The 19894-nt window shown below is 48.0% G+C and overlaps 1 protein-coding gene across 1 annotated transcript in view; it reads left to right on the plus strand.

Annotated features, from left to right (window-relative positions):
- The window catches only part of LOC144782335 (contactin-4-like), a 964244-nt gene that overhangs the window by 795652 nt on the left and 148698 nt on the right, over positions 1-19894 (plus strand). The window contains exon 14 of the mRNA XM_078661655.1: positions 2403-2530. Within this exon, the coding sequence (XP_078517781.1) occupies positions 2403-2530 (128 nt within the window). The remainder of the gene's footprint in view (positions 1-2402; positions 2531-19894) is intronic.

The following is a 19894-nucleotide window of genomic DNA, read 5'->3' on the forward strand; positions in this document are numbered from 1 at the left end:
CAGACTGCTCTGCAGCACATTAGCACCGCTCGCTGAGGCACATGGTCAAAAGTCCAGGGGAGTAACTCAGGCCCCTGAGTTGCAAGTGGGTCCCAATCCCTTTAGGGTGACCAAAGCCCTTTAGGGGGGCCTACATTAAGGCCAATTAATATCTGAGAGATATGGGAGCTCAGGAGCTCCCTGTCACATTCTGTGGGGGCATCACTTTGCAGTACACCGCTGCACAGTCATTTTGTGTGTATCATGTACAGCCCTTAATGGCATGCGTATGCACAGACACGGGTCCCATGCTCACTATGTGTCTGGAACCAAGCAGTACCCGGCTGATGAGCTCATAACTAGCGCAAAACCGATCCTGGGTTGCTCGTGTTCGGGTTCAGGGAGGACCTGGCTTGGCAGTCCAGGCTGGACTGTTCCCATGAGGAACAGGGTCAAGACTGATTTGCATATGGCTGGGTCAAAACTGAGGTGGCATGGTGAGCAAAAAAACGATGAATTGGAATGCTACCCCAAGCTATTACCAGTGATTAGATTTATTGCAAGCAGCCTCCCATCACCTTTTGCGTTTTTCAAGCCTTAGGAGCACAGGTGTATAAGGCAGTCAGTCACAGAGATGTGCATAGGGAGACGATGCTGTGCAGAGTAGAGACCCGCCTCTGAACTGCAGGGGCAGAGTGGCGCCCCACCTTAAAACCTATTGGTCACATTGATCGTCTGCTAGCCGGGCAGGTTTCAGATCCATTGCTCACATCAGGCAAGCAGCAATTACTTTCTGAGAGGAAGGACTCGAGGGGTCAAGTTTGGGGCCTATTTTTCATTTTACACCATTTGGTGTTTGGCAGTCATCGGTTTTCATCCTTTAACCATCGGTTCCGCATGCGTCTGTCTCCTCCATCATAAGGAACTGCCCTCTAGTTCTGTAATCTGCAGAGAGTGAATAACACCCGTTTACTTCTCTCTGATATGGCTAGGGGGGCTGCTTGGGAGGTAGGCCTTAGGTCTTGATACCGAGTTTACTACGTCCCATAGCTTTTTGCTTGCAAGATTTGCTAAGTAAATTAATCGCTCGCCGCGACACGACACCCTGGGGCTACATGAGCAAGGTGGGCAGGGGAGCTGTAAACTGCAGTGTATTTTTGTAAATGCAGTGTATTTTGTAAAGCGCACAGCTGCCCCAACGGGGCGTCCCGGCGCTGTATAACGCTGTGGAACCCTTCCTGGCTCTCCCTGTGAGATGCCTCTCCTGGGCACCCCCAAGGTGAAGCCAGGCATCCCAGTGGTGTAGGGGCCGTTGTGGAGATTAAGCAAGCTATTGCCCAGAGTTGCAGCGTGGGACCCATGATTAGAATAGGCGCCGATGCGAGAATTATCGAGTCCGCGGACATTGAGCCCAAGACCCTGCCGCGTCGGGACTTGAACCCTGGTCCCAGGCCTGATCTCTGCTTCAGAGTCTGCCGCTCTAACCAGTGAGCCACACTTCATGAAGAGTGCCAACACAGATGGTGGGCACAGGCACTCTCTCACCAAGCCGAGGACTCACCACCAGCGCCACTCCCTCATGCTTCTATTTAAAATACCCTTAAGCTAACACTTCACAGCGTCCTGGTTTATTAATTAAACAAAATGTGGCAAAAGGAAATGTTTAAAATAAAATGCGCTATTTTAAAAACATTATTTTGCATAGAAAATACCACAACATTCTGTATAATTGACATTTTAAATCTGAAATTGCACCGCGCCTCTTCGCATTCCTCTTAAGGATCCAGTAAACTGGTTAGGATTGTAGAGATGCTTGTCGAGTTTTGAAAATTATATCATCCGCTTGTCTCAATCCGTATTTTATATCTCCCCTAATTCTCTAAATATTTAGAACGAGCACCTGGAGTTGATGAAGTTTTCACTACGTATTGAACAAAGTAACTTTCCCTGTCGCCTTCATGTACATTAGGATGCTGTCTAGCCCATCCTGGGCATCAGGGCTCGAGTCGGGGTACCACGCGGGTGGACGGCGTCCCCCCACTTATTTTACCAGATGACTATAAACTGCAACTGAGTGCAAGCCACCTTTCGTGACGTCACTTCCTGTTGTGACGTCAGCGTCCCCGACTTCTTTTTTTAGGACTTGTGCCCTGCTGGGCATGCGTACAAGAGAACCGTAACCCTCTCCCTCCTCCCTCACCCCCCAACATCTTGAGTTCCCGCTGCAGTGGCAGCCTGCCCTCAGGTTTTGCCCCAAGTGTTGTGCATATAGCAAGAGGGGTGTACTGTTCATAACCCGTCAGGGGGCGCTGCTAGGCCCATGCCTCTGTTTAGCAAACAGTAAATAATGCATGCACGTGCACAGGCCCGGGCTGCTGCAGACCCCCAGAGTGACGTCACTCCCTCCATCTTTGTCCCCGCAGGATCACGGTGCTGGAAGACGGGAGCCTGCGGATAGCCAACGTCACCAAGACCGACGCCGGGCCCTACACCTGCATGGCCAGCAACCACTTCGGCACGGCCGCCAGCACCGGCACCTTGGTGGTGAAAGGTAAGGAGCCCGGGGGCAAGGGTGGGGTTCAGGTGTCTATGCACCCAAAGTGAAACCAAGGCCACCATCTGGCGTTACACACTCTGTGCAGGGATCCTAATGTGAATAAGGCCCTATGGCATCTTTGGGGCTCAATGGGGGGAGGGGGAGGGGGGCTGACACCTGTACAGAAAACGGTGTGCCTAAGATCACAAGATGTACTAGGCCCAGAGGGAAAGCGATTAGTGTGTGACACCACACACTGTGCAGGGAACCCATGTGCACTTCAGTAGAAGGACTGTGGGGTCCCTGAGGGAAATCAATATTTGTTTGAACTTGACAAGCTTTTTGCAAAAAATCAATTTGCTTAGGATCACACGGTTTCAGTGGACATAACCGGAAGCAGGAGAAACCTGATGGGTGACTTCAAGTGGAAAGGAATTACATCAATGATGAAATTCGGGTTGAGTGGATCGCATGTCCTGTTCACTTCCATAAATTATGTTAATTATTTGGATAACACTTTATACACGCAGGAACCACTCCCTCTTGTCTCTCTCAGTGGGTGCACTGATTATACCCTTTCAATCTTATTTTGACACGGCTTAAAATCCAGGTTTTGGAGGCTTTATGGACAGGGTAGGCAGTGTTGCACTAGAACATAGCCATAGGCACCAAAATAAAAGTTGCACAGATTAGTGAATCCAGTAGCTAAAAAGGTGACCCATATTTGCAAATCGGGGCAGTTTTGAGCATGTGTTATATGGGTGTTTTGCAAAGTATAGGAGACTGCATGCATTTGTGATTTCTGCAGGCAATGTTTGTGGTTTTATTAGGAAATCACCAGTAAAAACCAGGCTATCAGACCATAAAACTTGTCCACAAACTGCCAAAAAAAGGGCACTCACACTGAAATGCCAAACCAGCTGTTCTGGCACTGCCTTGTAGGCCAGTCTCACCCTGGTCGTAGGACCGTCACATAGTAGGGCAGCAAGGGCTATATGGCATAAGACCCGCACTTTTCATTGACCTGTGCTGTGGAAAGTTCATGATGAGGTATGGAACAACAGCTACCACTAGGCTGCGACTTATAGTGGTACCCAATTCCGTACTTCTGGGAAATTGGTCCAGTTTAGGGTGACCCGGCGTCCCTGATTTGCTGAGACTGTCAAAGTTTTTCACCACCTATCCCAGCAGATTACAGCCAGTTTCCGCTCATGTCCCAGTTTTCAGACAGAGCCCACTGAAAACAGGGAGGCGTGTTTTTATGTGTTCCAACACAGGGCAAGTTAGCAGTTCTTATCAGAAAGCAGTTTAATTAACTGATATGGTACTGGGTTTAAAAGTTGCATTACACCACTCAAATAGCTTTCATATTTCACTATACTAATTCAACACTAATCCTTTATAGGTTCTGGAGTAGCGTGCTACTCACCAAAAAAGCGATTTGATGCCTCGCCAGGGGTAGTAAGCGCTATATAAATGCAATTACAATACACTACAATACATTTATCTCTTCAGTGCCTAATGTCTGTGTTTCTATGCTGATGATCACTGTCACCTCTGTGCCTTTCATTGGTGTAAAATTGTAGTCATTCCTCTATTTTTGCAAATTGTCCCGGTTTTTGGTTTTCAAAATCTGGTCTTCCCATACCTCTTTTGGACGAGGTACAACTGTTGCATCAAAATCAGAATGGGCCCTGCATGAAGTTTGTGACCCAGGTCCCACAAAAGCTTCTGAGAGGCCTGGCATGTGGAGGCTGCAGGTTGTAGACCCCTACCTATTTTGGGTACGGTGCGTCACTTTTAATATGGGAAAAAGTGACGTACCGGCGGCACAAGGAGCTTGTATATGAGTCCCTTTGTATGTTGGTTTCGTAGGGCAACAGCTTGTGGGATGTTTTCACTGACAGACAAATGTGGATGAGTACCTTGACCACCAAACTCATAGACCCACCACTTTGTTTTGAGCTGGGAAAACTGCATGTTTCTCAAAACGGTAACTCAGCTGAGAGCAACCTTTGACGGACAGCCCGACTGACATTGGGCCATCAGTCAAAGTGCCTCTGACACCCCACCCCTATTTAAAGTGCACATCCCAATGTAATTTTTTCCTGTTTGCCTACCAGGAATAGTATGGTGGTCTAAACAGGAAAACAAATAAATGACCCTTTACACTGGGAGAAAAATCCCAGTGTATCACGGCAAGTGTTTTTTAAAATTACTATAGCAAACTACCACTTTGAGGGCTAGTTTTTGAAAAATAAAAAACTTCGCTGTGCGGGTTTATTGAAGATGGAACCCACATGGCAGATCGTCAGTGCCTTCAGGGAAGCTACTATGGTGGCAGCTCTGCCAAAGGAACATACGTGAGCGCCTGTGTGACAGACATCTGTAAATATGGCAGCCTGTCCTCCGCAAGGACAGCGGAGTACATCTCTCTGCTGACCTAGCGGAACGAATAACATGCCTCCAAACCCTAAATCAGACGTAAGTTTTGATGAACATACAAAATGTACCTAAGTCAAGGCAAGATTTCAAGGAACCCATAAGCAGACAGCCACAGAGTACAAGGAGAAGCTGAGACATCAACTGCTGTAAGCAAGGTGGGTGTTAAAATGGTCCAGTAAGGCAGCTGTTTTCCAGCTCATATAATAAACCAGATGCTCAGTTCTACTGTCTTAGATGAAGGGACCACACTCCAGACTGGATCCAATTTTGGACCCACTGTGAATTCTTACACTATACAGGCAAGGCAAAGGCCTCCCCTTTAGAAAGAACTTGCACCCTATACCGAGAGCCTCTTAGTACCATTAGATATTTGTGAATTGACCACAGGAAATCCGGAAGTCTAAAACAATTAGGGATGAAATTTAGGACTTTGCGCACAATTAGAGTAATATTAACTGATATTATTTATATTAAGTCCTGGAAAGATGATGGACTGATGTAATGTATATACATTATTTTTAGGTTTCATTTAGAAAATTATTCTTAGACTTTTTAGAATTTTTTTATATTATTTGTCTGTAATTTTAATTGGTGTGTTTTTTAAGACTGTAGCAATTGTAAGATTTGTGTTAATCATGTAAATAAAAATTTACCTTACCTTACCTCTTAGTACCATTTTGGTTAGAAATAGCACATTAGTTTCCAGGAACACAAACTTGAGGTCAGACCAATAGGACTTTGGCTCCAGAAAACACCCAGGATTATTGGCTTACAATGCAGGAGTACCTATTTCTACGTGTAATTCGATTTCCATCTGCAATTCCCACAATCCTAACTATCAGCAGCAAAGCCAAAGAATAGTTGGAAATAAAGTTACCCACAATATATTCCATCAACAACAGTTTGTTCGCCAGAAGCCTATATGGTTTATAAAGTGTCGGGGATAAATACTGTATTGCCTTCCTGCGACAGAGTTGTACAAATGTCTGTCAGTATGATTATTGAACACTCTTATCTTTCTGCCAGTATCCAAATAGCACAGAGCCCAGCACATAGACATTGACAAACGCTCTGCAATGAATGTCCCATTTTCTTTCCTTCCTAAGATCTAAGCGACCTGTGGCACCAAATAACACATTCATAGGTTATGAATTCAAAGACTCACTTTTTCAATATTATGTTTTCCAAACGCATTCTACAATTTGCGTAAGACTATGAACTCTCAGCTGACACATGTTTCGCAGATGAGATTCATTACATCAAGGATATTCTTTTCTTTTCGGGCACTGATTCATCACAAAGATCCCTACTTAAAGATTATTTTCAATCAAAGACTGTTGAATTTATTTATCTACTGTTCCTCATTTGAGAGTTGACTTTCAGTAGGATCTTTCAATATTTTTCCATCTTTATCCTTGAGCTGTCGGCATGTCTGTCTGTTTAGTGAGTTGCTCTCATGTAAACACTCTGTCTAACTTAACTTTAAACCTACCCTCTCCAGTGAGTCACTTGTGGCCTAATGGTTAAGGTGTCAGACACTGAGCCCTAAGTTGGCAGGGTATGCCCAGACGTGGGTCCCTTGCTCACTTTGCCACTGGATTCAAGCTAGCCTGGCTGATGACGGCTGATTAGCCAAAAATCGGTCCCAGGATGCTCGTTTCCGGTCCAGGGAAGACATGGCTTGGCAGTTTGGGCTGGACTGTTCCCATGAGGCACAGGGTCAGACTGATTTGCATATGGCCATGTCTGAACAGGAGTGGCGGAGTGAGCTAAATAATGATGATGGATTAAACCCAGATCAGTTGACTGGGGGTGAGTGCTTGCATTGTTCAACACTCCGTCCATCATCCCCTTTGGTCAGACACTGAGTCCGAAGCCCAGCCTCTCCCTAAGCTCCAGGCATTCCCGTCCCCTCACAAGATGCCTTTTTCAGATGCGCTCTGTGAGCTGCGTTCATGTGTCTGAGCCTCACCAGCTTAATTTATTTCTGTCGTCGCCACAAGCTATATCTGTGCCCATTCACTCACGAGCTGCCGTGTTCCTGTCTCCTCTTCGAACTGCCTTTATACCTGTGCACTAAATGAGCAGTGTGTGTGCAAACCTCTCCAGGACCCACCTGTGTGCCTTCATCTCTGCATGAGATGCTTGGGAGACTTTTCTCTTTAAGAGCTTCACTTATGTTTACACATTAGAAGAGTTTATGTCCCCGCATCCACTCCAGGAGCGCTTATCCTCTCCGTGAACTATCTTTGAACCTCCCCTTCCAGTGAACTACATTTAAGTCACTCATTAGTTATTTTCCCATCTTCTTCCTGGTTCCGGGCCAACCAACTCAGAGAGTTTATTTTCTCATCCTCTCCGCCTTTTACTGTTCTCTCAACGAGCTGCTGTTGCTTCGTCTCTCAATTATCTGTCTTTATACCTATTCAGTAATCGAGATGCCTTTGCGCCTCTCTCTTAAATGAACATATTTTCCTGTCCACTCTATAAGCTGCCTTTCTGCACATCTCATGCATGAACTGACTGTATGAATGTATTCTCTACAGGGCACTTTAACACCTATAGAGTCATGGGATACCTTTTCCTGTCCATTCCACGAGCTTCCTTGCATGAACTGACTGTATGAATATATTCTCTACAGGGCACTTTAACACCTATAGAGTCATGGGATACCTTTTCCTGTCCATTCCACGAGCTTCCTTGCATGAACTGACTGTATGAATATATTCTCTACAGGGCACTTTAACACCTATAGAGTCAAGGGATACCTTTTCCTGTCCATTCCACGAGCTTCCTTGCATGAACTGACTGCGTGAATATATTCTCTACAGGCTACTTGTCACCTATCCAGTCATGGGATACCTTTTCCAGCCACTCCTTGAGCTGCCTTTCTACACATCTCATGCATGAGCTGACTGTATGAACATATTCTCTACTGGCTACATGTCACCTATACAGTTTTGGGATACCTATTCCTGTCCACTCTAGAAGCTGCCTTTATGCACATCTTATGCATGAACTGACTGTGTGAATATATACTCTACAGGGTACTTGTCACCTATACAGTCTTGGGATACCTTTTCCTGTCCACTCCTTAAAGCTGCCTTTCTGCACATCTCATGCATGAATTGACTGTGTGAATATATTCTCTACAGGGTACTTGTCACCTATACAGTCTTGGGATACCTCTTCGTGTCTACTTCACGGTTCCCTTTCTGGCTCTATATTCGAGTTGCCTTTATTTACACCCTCTCTGCGAGTTTCCACGGACATATGTACAAAGGAAACCATGATTTCTTTGTAATCACAGAGATGCCTTTATTGCTGTTGGCTAGATTAGCCGATTGCCAGCACGTTATGCAGCTAGTGAGCTGCTACCCCCCCCCCCCTTTAATCCAGGTGCCTACCCACTCAAGGGGCTTCAATCTGCCATCCACTCAGAAAGGCCTTTTGTTATGAGCTGCCTTTATGCTCTTTCCCTCCACTCACTGTCTTTGTGTCTCTGGCTCAACAATCAAGCTGCCTGTGTGTCTTTCCATGCAATGAGCTGCCAGTAACATGCAACCACCATATGCTTTTAAAACATTCTCCTATCAGTTATTTGCTTGGTGTCGTCCTGTATCTTATCTCTGTGAATTTAGTTGTTTTGCTGACATGTTGCTCTTTTAAGCGCCCTTATCAATTAAACAAACAGACCACTCTCTGAAATTGACACAGACACAAAATGTTTTTATTAGGATCTAAATGGCTCCCTCGCTGAGCTATCATTGGCCTTTCTCTGTCATCCACTTTTTGTTAACTCTTCCATTATTCGTGATGGATTCATATAACACCACCCCTTGTGTATACCCCTGGCCCTAAATGTACTCCCCTTTCAGGATTTTCCCTGTAACTCGTCGAAATTCTCAATAATTCACTTCCATTCTCAGCACTGAACTCCCCAAAGATCACTTTCTCTTTAATTCAACCCATAAATACCCTTTTTTTAACAACACACCTTAAGTGACTCCATGTCCCAGTAACTTACTCATTAAATCACTCCCCTGTTATTTTATCATTAAATCACTCTGATGTTCTGTTCATAAACCACGTCCTTTCTTTATATGTCATCCCTTAAATCACACCCTGTTGTTTCTAAAATGAGAACTTCTGTTTTCGTCGTAGTTTACTAGTCGATCTACTCCTTTCTCAGTCATTCAGGGCGTAAATCTCCCGTCTTCATCTTTTTTGGATAATTAATTTCATTTTCTATTGTGCAAAAGTTATTTTTCGGTAATTAGTCTATTTTATTGCTAATGCTCACACTGAGTGCTTCAATCCGTCATTTTCTCCATTGCTTAATTGGTAAAGCACTTGTTTTTTTCTGCATTTAGATCTTTCAGTCTTTTGCCCACCGAAAATTGCGACCACAGTGCCTTATATCCACTGGCGCTGCACAACTTAAATCGTATTTTTGCCAATAATGTTGGTTTTGTTTCACTACCTTTGTCATCATTTCTAGTCCTTAAAATATGAATTCCTTGGTGAATTATTAGCCTCTCATCACTATGGGAAGTTGTAGATGTGTCCTTGTACAAACTTCCAGCCCCTCTCTGTTGTAACTTATCCACAGCACAAATAGGCTGCATTCTGTGGAGTGAAGAATGAACATATTGCTTATTATTTAATAACATAAGCATAATAACTAATTGGTTATGTACGTTTTAATGCTCAGTTTAATGGTACTCATTGTATCAACTTCTGACAGATGAAAGGTCAGGTTGGCTTACCCACTCATGACATGTTTCCTGATAATCAGTGTTCAGATGTCAAGGGGAATTTGTGCCTAAATCGGGTTGATGAACTATACCAGAAATTCAACCCCTTCAGGCTTTCCTTGGACACACTGTAACAGTCAAAAACAGAAAGAATCTATCCAGGAACAAGTCCTTGGGAGGAGGAAAGCAATATGCAGAAATCATAGCATAGGTGTAAATTGCTGTGGTTACTCATTATTGCGAGACGCAAATCCCATAACGATGTAGCAATACCACACTTCGGAATATTATTAATTCGATTGTAGCATTATGTATCGACCATTTTACCAGGCAACACGTAATGATGCCCTTGGTCGGTATCGAATTTGTAATCTGTAGATACTGCACAAATAATTAGCGCTATTTATCTCACCGATGTAGGTTATTGAGGCGTGCTTGTGGCTTGGGAGAAAATGAATCCGGGAGAAAAGCAATAGGCAGGTGTAATCCCCCTCTCTTCCATTACATATGCCTAACAATAAAACTAAAGGCAAATCAGCAGTCAAGTTTGCAAGAGTCCCAATCTGGGCGCAGGGTGTGGCTGAGAATTTAAGGGGTGAGGACTGCATAATTTCCATCATCGCTTGCATGAGAAACATACCCAGAAAGGAAACGCAACCTACCCAACATAAGGTGGGTGTGCAGAGCGGCAATGACCAGTTCCCAACAGAGATTTCTGACCATGGCAGCCATCTTGGATAAGGAGACTCTGTTTTCAGGAGGTTAGGTTGCAGATGGTGGCAGTGATGGGCCTAAATTGTCAACCATTTCAGGACCTAGGCTGACAATTTGCACACAAGTTGTGTCCTCTGACAATTGTGTGTAGGACTTCTGTATGTTGTTCGTAGTCCAGACAGTGCGACAGTGTGCTTAAAGCGTGAGACATGTGCGGGCCTGGGCTACCATTTTTTACACACATTATGTCCTCTGCAGCATTTCAAGTAGGGCTTCTGTATTTGAGATTCCTATGTAGGCTTGGGAGAAATTTATATAATTCCCTTTGTGAAAATTTGACAAAATGTCCAACAATTACGCAAAGTTATGCATTATGATGTGAAGAGCTGGCCTGCAGATGCACACTGAGTAGCCCCCTTTGGAATGGCCCCTGATGCCAATGCTTATTCAGTTTCACCATGAGCCATGCCCTCCTGCTGAGGCACCTCCACTGGTGCCCTCCCACCCGCTACAATCCCTCCCCTGACATTGATCCATGTGTCTTGAGCTGTAACGTACCTTCACCCCACCCCCTGTTTGCTGTCTAAGAGGCAACGGTACTGGAAAATGACACAGTGGAACAGCACACTCCTTCAGACACTCAACACAGACGGCTCAGTTGGGTTACGCTCTTTCTCTTCCAGTAGTGGATCGCGGTGGCGGCTCGCCGAGGGAGTGGTGCGGGGCAGTGAGGCAGGGCGGGGAATTAGGGGGTGATGGAGTACGACATACGACGGACAGGAGTAAGGTAAGTAATTAAATAAATAAAACTATTTATCTTGCACGCGCTGCATCGCCAACTCGGCGATGCAGCATTCACAAGGTAAATATTTTATTTATTTAATTACTTACCTTACTCCTGTCCGTCGTATATCACACTCCACTATCCCCCCACCCTGCCCCTCCCCTGCCCTGGCCCACCACCCGCAGCACTCACTCGGCGAGCCACCACTGGTGGTCCGCCTGTGTCTTTGCCCCCACTCCGATTCCACTCTTGAGCCCCGTAGCGGAGTTACCCTAAGACTGATGTGTTCATGTTGCCCCAAGATAATCATGATAAATACATTATGGTGTCAGAAGCGTGGCTCAATGGTTAGAGCAGCAGACCCTGATGCAGAGGTCTGGCCCGGGACCAGGGTTCAATTCCTGCCTCGGTGGCTCTTGGACTCAATTTCCCCGGACCTGATAATTCTCGCCTCGGTGCCTAGTCTAATCATGGGTCCCACTCTGTGACTCTGGGCAATAGCTTGCTTAATCTCCACAACGGCCCCAGCAGCGCTTGAATGCCTGGCTTCTCCTTGGGGGTGCCCAGGAGTGGACATTTCACAGGAAAGCCAGGATGGGTTCCACAGCGGTATGAATACAGCGCTACGTGGCCTCCGGGTAAAAGTGCGCTATATAAATACAATACATTTACATTGTCCTGTCATGCCGTGTTGTACTGGTAAAATACTTCAATAAAAAGAATTTGAAAACAAATACTGTGAAGAGCTGGCTTCAGCGTTTTGCACTATTTTATTAGCACAAAATGTGTCGTGCCCTTTTATGATGTTAGGATGCACAGCATGATAAAAAAAAATAGCACACAATTGCATGTGACATGAACAACATGGCATAATGGCATGATCTCAGGCATTTTGCATAACAATTATAAGACAATAAACTGGAAATTGTGCAATATTACATCAGCATAAATGACATTTTGCTGAGCATGCTCCTATGTAACCAGGACACCACGAAAAGGAGACGCAGACCTTCTGCAGTCATGGGGGTTGAAAAGTAAAACTGTCCAGGCAGGGGCATGCACAGGTGGGGGTGCAGCACATTCTTGCCAGGCTGCTCTTTAGCCTATCACAGAACTGCAGAAGGTGCCAGGACTGTGATAGGTTAGGACACAACAGATTCTCATCCCGCTGCAGAGTTGTGAGACATCGGGACATGGGGTGTGAGGAGCCAGCACATCCTAATCCTGCTGCACCACATCTGCATGCACCCTGGAGATGGATAGCAGCTTGGCAGCACAAGTGGTGATGTAAAGAGGCACACGTGGATGTTTCTGCCCTCAAGGTCAGCACAACATGAATGGGAGGTGGGAGGGGAATGTACAGGCGTTCAACAGACCAGTTATCTTTTCCCTAGCAGTCAAATTATGAGTAGATGTGTCATCTTCCAATGCTTCAAGTTAGAGCTCGAAACAGTGAGTGGGGTTCACCTCTTTCTCTTTCCCAGCTCGGGACCAGGGAGTGGGGTTCACCTCTTTCTCTTTCTGTGCTTGGGACCAGGGAGTGGGGTTCACCTCTTTCTCTTTCCATGCTCGGGGACAGGGAGTGGGTTCAGGGCACAAGACCTAAAAAAAGAAGTGGGGGGACGCTGTCACCGGAAGTGACGTCACGACAGGAAGTGACGCCACGAAAGGTCAAGGGGCGGGAGCCGAGGGTGATTGGCACATGTGCCCTGGGCTGGGATACAGTGAGGGGGCTTGTAGAAGCGAGCGAAGGGGGGAAGGGGGTCTGTGCAGGAACTCCAACGAGGAGAGGGCGCAGTTCTGGGATACAGTGAGGGGGGCTTGTACAAGCGAGCGATGGGGTGACGGGCACAGAGGAGGAACAGGCGGTGGGGGGTCGCGGGTTCCTTGCAGGGGGGCATCTACCGAAGACACAGTGCAGGGTCAGACTGAGCTGCCCCTGTCTGACACCTCCTTCCCGCTCAAAAGCGAAGGTGAGCAGCGTGCTGTGAGCTCCGATCTCGTCCCAGAGAGGCCAAAGAGTGAAATCCAGCTGTTTAGTAGGGGGGACAGCGTCCACCCGGTAAATGAAGTGGGGGAACGCCGTCCACCTGCGTGGTACCCCGACTCGAGCCCTGAGTGGGGTTCACCTCTATCTCTTTCCGAGCTCGGGACCACGGAGTGGGGTTTACCTCTTTCTCTTTCTGTGCTCGGGACCAGGGAGTGGGGTTTGCCTCTTTCTCTTTCCGTGCTCGGGTCCAGGGAGTGGGGTTCACCTCTTTCTCTTTCTGTGCTCCGGACCAGGGAGTGGGGTTCACCTCTTTCTCTTTCTGTGCTCTGGACCAGGGAGTGGGGTTCACCTCTTTCTCTTTCTGAGCTCGGGACCAGGGAGTGGGGTTCACCTCTTTCTCTTCCCGAGCTCGGGACCAGGGAGTGGGGTTCACCTCTTTCTCTTTCCGTGCTCGTGACCAGGGAGTGAGGTTTGCCTCTTTCTCTTTCCGAGCTCGGGACCAGGGAGTGGGATTCACCTCTTTCTCTTTTCGTGCTCGGGGACAGGGAGTGGGGTTCACCTCTTACTCTTTCCGTGCTCGGGACCAGGGAGTGGGATTCACCTCTTTCTCTTTCCGTGCTCGGGTACAGGGAGTGGGGTTCACCTCTTCCTCTTTCTGTGCTCGGGGACAGGGAGTGAGGTTTGCCTCTTTCTCTTTCCGTGCTCGGGGACAGGGAGTGGGATTCACCTCTTTCTCTTTCCGTGCTCGGGACCAGGGAGTGAGGTTTGCCTCTTTCTCTTTCCGAGCTCGGGACCAGGGAGTGGGGTTCACCTCTTACTCTTTCCGTGCTCGGGACCAGGGAGTGGGATTCACCTCTTTCTCTTTCCGTGCTCGGGTACAGGGAGTGGGGTTCACCTCTTCCTCTTTCTGTGCTCGGGGACAGGGAGTGAGGTTTGCCTCTTTCTCTTTCCGTGCTCGGGGACAGGGAGTGGGATTCACCTCTTTCTCTTTCCGTGCTCGGGACCAGGGAGTGAGGTTTGCCTCTTTCTCTTTCCGAGCTCGGGACCAGGGAGTGGGATTCACCTCTTTCTCTTTCCGTGCTCGGGGACAGGGAGTGAGGTTTGCCTCTTTCTCTTCCCGAGCTCGGGACCAGGGAGTGGGGTTCACCTCTTTCTCTTTCCGTGCTCGGGACCAGGGAGTGGGGTTCACCTCTTTCTCTTTCCGTGCTCGGGACCAGGGAGTGAGGTTTGCCTCTTTTTCTTTCCAAGCTCGGGACCAGGGAGTTGGGGATTCCCCCTCTCTTTTTCCGAGCAGTGCTGTCTGAAAATCTAATTCAGGGAAATATTGAGTTAAATAATTGCACTTTAGACAGTGTAGGCATATAAAAACAAGCATTTACAATGCAACGGTTTCGCCTTTGGAAAAGTTAGAGCTATTGGCATTGTAAATGACAAAATTTGTTTTTATGTGTTGGTTTTGAAAACAGATAAATAAATGGCATTGTCATTTAAATTGCCAATAGCTTAATCTCTCGTAAATGTGAGACCTATTGTACCCTACGGACGAGCTCAGCAGACAGCAATTACTACCACATACACACACCCAGAGCCAGCCACACACACCCAGAGCCAGCCACACACACCCAGAGCCAGCCACACACACACCCAGAGCCCCCCCACACACACACACCCAGAGCCCCACACACACACCCAGAGCCCCACACACACACACACACACACCCAGAGCCCCACACACACACACACACCCCCAGAGCCACACACACACATCCAGAGCCCCACACACACACACACACACACCCACTGGAGCAGTCACACACACCCACTGGAGCAGTCACACACACCCACTGGAGCAGTCACACACACCCACTGGAGCAGTCACACACACACTCTGGAGCAGTCACACACACACTCTGGAGCAGTCACACACACACTCTGGAGCAGTCACACACACACACTGGAGCAGTCACACACACACTCTGGAGCAGTCACACACACACTCTGGAGCAGTCACACACACACTCTGGAGCAGTCACACACACACTCTGGAGCAGTCAGACACACACTCTGGAGCAGTCACACACACACTCTGGAGCAGTCACACACACACTGACGCTCTCAGTAGCGGTCGCTCCCCAACCTCCCTGCTCTAATCCTGGCATCGTTTGGCTCCCTGATTCACTCCTGATATCGTTAGGCTGCGTGCATTGCCCTCATCAGATAAGTATTGTTGGGCTGATGTACAATCGCGCTATTTTGCGATAAGCCCTGCCAAATTGATTTAATATTCATATTCTCTGCGCTCGCTGTGTTGCTCTTAGCCATACGTTTGTGCTCTGAATACTTCTAGCGCTTTACTGAATTGTGCTTTGGATATTTGTAGCGCTTTGTAGAATAATTGTACACACACTGGAGCAGTCACACGCACACACTGGAGCAGTCACACGCACACACTGTTGAAAATGCCAATAAACTGAAGCACTGTTAGGAAAGGGAAATCGGGACGCGAAATGTGCTGCCTCGGATAAGAAATACAGGAGCTGAGAAAGGCAGACGACATAAACAGTCACAGCTTGCAATACTCGCGGGGGAGGGGTTGGGGGGGATTTGGTGGGGAAGCGCTGGAATGAGAGGCCGGGGGCATTAAAAAGAAAAGTTTAAAAAAAAAAGAAAACTTACCTGACTGCCGACTTGGGTCCGACCGCGCCGCATCTGCTGTCCCCTCCTGGGACAGGGTCCGCGTTGGCGCCTTCCGTTTAGTGGCTGGTGACAACAGCAACCCCTCTTCGCCAATCCAGAAGCGGCGCCTTCTCCTGAGCAGAGGGGAGAGCAGTGAGGGCGTGTACCCTTCAGAGTCTCTCTCTTGCCTGTTTTCGCTGATGGGCACAGCTGACTCGAGTTGCACGAACGGGAGGGGGGCGGGAGAGAACACGGACGACGGGAGGGGGGCGGGAGAGAACACGGACGACGGGAGGGGACACGGACGACGGGAGGGGGGCGGGAGAGGACACGGACGGCGGGAGGGGGGCGGGAGAGGACACGGACGGCGGGAGAGGACACGGACGACGGGAGGGGGGCGGGAGAGGACACGGACGGCGGGAAAGGGGAGGGAACAGGAAAAAACGTAACTCCTCCCTGGGAAAAAATCTCGGGAACGCCCCCGAATCTGGTCCGGCCTTGACGGACAGATCCGGCACTCAATGGCTAGCCTCGATTTATGGAGCTAGCCAATGAGAGCCGGGGGACGTTCCCGAAGTGCTTATTGTCGACATAGGATTTCACCTGCGCTGAAAGGCTGCGCAGCAGCCTTCGGCAGGCGAAACCCAAAAAGACAACTGAATGTATTGCACGCTTACTGGCTACAAAAACTTCACATGCCAAGAAAAATAAACCATGTGCAGTTGTCGGATTTTTGGAAGGTCTACTTCCCGATGAATACAGCGAGCCGTGCCGACGTGCACGGCCTTGAACTAGTGTAAACACGGTCTAAGTTTCAGCGCTATTAGTGTGGAATGCTCAAATAGACGGAATGGAATGTCAGTAATGGACGTGGAAACCAAGTATCACTACCAAAGCACACAAAACTTCCAGAACCCCAAGAGACGCGGCTTGCGTTTACATGCGACCCTGAAACAGCTGAGGCACACGTGCAAGCAAAAAAGGGCATTGTCACGCCGTTTTATCAAGCCATCTAGCAGTCGGTGAGGAATTGAAACAAAAAGGCAGCGTAGGAAGTTGGCAAACAACATTTTATCGGACAAAGGGGACGCAGAGAAACTGCTGATATCTCCATCCATCGCAGCTCCAACGCTCTCTGTACGGGGGAGGGTGAATCCGACGCACCATCTTGTGCTGAGCACTGCTCGAAACCAGCAAGAGCATTGTTCGTCCAGTTTGAAATATCAGGGTGAGAGTGGCGAAATCCGAGCCAGTGTCTGGCAGCCCCAAGCTGTATAAAAGGAAATGTGAAATCTCACTTCCATTCTGAGGCTACTCTCTGAGCGTGTGCATACTGGATTAATAAAATATAGGCATGGAAAGAGGAAGATTAAATAAGCAAAAATGTGTTACATAATATGTGCAGTTTTGTAAAAGCGCATGTCCCCTACAGAGTAGATCAAATGACAGTAAGAAGCATACACAGAACGGACTGTTCCACAATGCCACGATTTAAAGGGGCGCTTAACTTTTGATTCGGGCCTCTGAAGCGGCAATGTGACCCTGAGAACGTGAATAGGCAGGGTCTGTCATACTAACCAGCAGATGAATCCTTAAACCAACTCAGGGGTGGAGGCATGGTGTGCGGGAAGACACTGCAAATTAGAATTTAACAACATATGTACTGCAAGAGGTTTTATTCAGTTTAAGTCTCAATAGGGCACCCAGTCCATCATGGCAGCCTGCCCTCGAATGACTAGTTAATCTTTAACCATCATTTTACTGCTTCCATTCCGGTAATGTGGCAACAGCCATTGAGAACAGAGAACCTCTATGAGAGCAACAATCAATATTATGGAAAGCGGAGTCCAACTATGTTTAAGGGACCAAAGGGCAATTAGTTTAATACACACATTAAACAAACTTGGCAAAAACAGCGATCTACAAAAAGGCGTAACATCATAAAAGGGCAGTAGGAAGAACGACTTGCATCATTGCTACAGTACAACACGTTTTCAGTGTGTTGGACGGGGATCAGCAGATTTGTATCTGCCCCAGACTTACAGATTGTGAGATTAATACAACCTAGTGGTGGGGAAGCGCTGGAATGAGAGGCCGGGGGCATTAAAAAGAAAAGTTTAAAAAAAAAGAAAACTTACCTGACTGCCGACTTGGGTCCGACCGCGCCGCATCTGCTGTCCCCTCCTGGGACAGGGTCCGCAAAATAAACCATGTGCAGTTGTCGGATTTTTGGAAGGTCTACTTCCCGATGAATACAGCGAGCCGTGCCGACGTGCACGGCCTTGAACTAGTGTAAACAGGGTCTAAGTTTCAGCGCTATTAGTGTGGAATGCTCAAATAGACGGAATGGAATGTCAGTAATGGACGTGGAAACCTAGTATCACTACCAAAGCACACAAAACTTCCAGAACCCCAAGAGACGCGGCTCGCGTTTACATGCGACCCTGAAACAGCTGAGGCACACGTGCAAGCAAAAAAGGGCATTGTCACGCCGTTTTATCAAGCCATCTAGCAGTCGGTGAGGAATTGAAACAAAAAGGCCGCGTAGGAAGTTGGCAAACAACATTTTATCGGACAAAGGGGACGCAGAGAAACTGCTGATATCTCCATCCATCGCAGCTCCAACGCTCTCTGTACGGGGGAGGGTGAATTCGACGCACCATCTTGTGCTGAGCACTGCTCGAAACCAGCAAGAGCATTGTTCGTCCAGTTTGAAATATCAGGGTGAGAGTGGCGAAATCCGAGCCAGTGTCTGGCAGCCCCAAGCTGTATAAAAGGAAATGTGAAATCTCACTTCCATTCTGAGCAGAGGGGAGAGCAGTGAGGGCGTGTACCCTTAAGAGTCTCTCTTGCCTGTTTTCGCTGATGGGCACAGCTGACTCGAGTTGCACGAACGGGAGGGGGGCGGGAGAGAACACGGACGACGGGAGGGGGGCGGGAGAGGACACGGACGGCGGGAGGGGGGCGGGAGAGGACACGGACGGCGGGAGAGGACACGGACGACGGGAGGGGGGCGGGAGAGGACACGGACGGCGGGAAAGGGGAGGGAACAGGAAAAAACGTAACTCCGCCCTGGGAAAAAATCTCGGGAACGCCCCCGAATCTGGTCCGGCCTTGACGGACAGATCCGGCACTCAATGGCTAGCCTCCATTTATGGAGCTAGCCAATGAGAGCCGGGGGACGTTCCCGAAGTGCTTACTTGTTGACATAGGATTTCACCTGCGCTGAAAGGCTGCGCAGCAGCCTTCGGCAGGCGAAACCCAAAAAGTGCTCAGCTCTGCTATGTACCAGTGCGCCTATTCATGATACATCCCAAGGCCTTCACAGCACACATATGGAGGGAAAGGTGGGAGCATGAGTGGGGTCAACAATATCCCCATTCCTATGAAGTTTCCCTTTAAACATGCTAAACTATGATAGAGGCAAGGTGTTACCAGCAGACCAGTGGGTACAGGACCATGGGAGGCGGCCGCCCTCTGGGCTTGGACAGCACTGTTCTGAAGAAGGGGGCAGAGCACAAGGTGCATGGATGCTGGACATTACTTTCCACTGCTCTCCAGCTCTGTGCAACATTGACCTTCCAAGCACTAGATCATAGCACAGATGTGGAGGGCAATGATGGGGGCGAAGTTGCAGGGTTATTGGAGTCTGGTGAACTTTAGAACTGGTGTGGTGTAAATAACTGCTCACGATGCACTCAAGCAATCTAACTAGTTGGAGGGCGGTCATGCGGTTTCTCTTCTCGCAACGAGACATAGTAAAGAAACAGCACCAAATTGTGCATTTTGTATCACCTTTCCACATTAACTGACAAAAAAAACACATATTTTGTCTATTAGTCCTATGTAACAATACTTTCACGGGGGAAACGTTGTTTACAATGCGGTGTTTACACCGCACGACCTTTTCCACGCAGCTATTACAACGCAAGTCGTTACTACGACTTGCGCTGGATGGCACTGTGGGATAAGGAATGTTGTAATTTTATATTCCAACACCTTCCCTACTGTTA

The sequence above is a fragment of the Lissotriton helveticus genome, chromosome 9, assembly GCF_964261635.1.
Source record: "Lissotriton helveticus chromosome 9, aLisHel1.1, whole genome shotgun sequence".
NCBI lineage: Eukaryota > Metazoa > Chordata > Amphibia > Caudata > Salamandridae > Lissotriton > Lissotriton helveticus.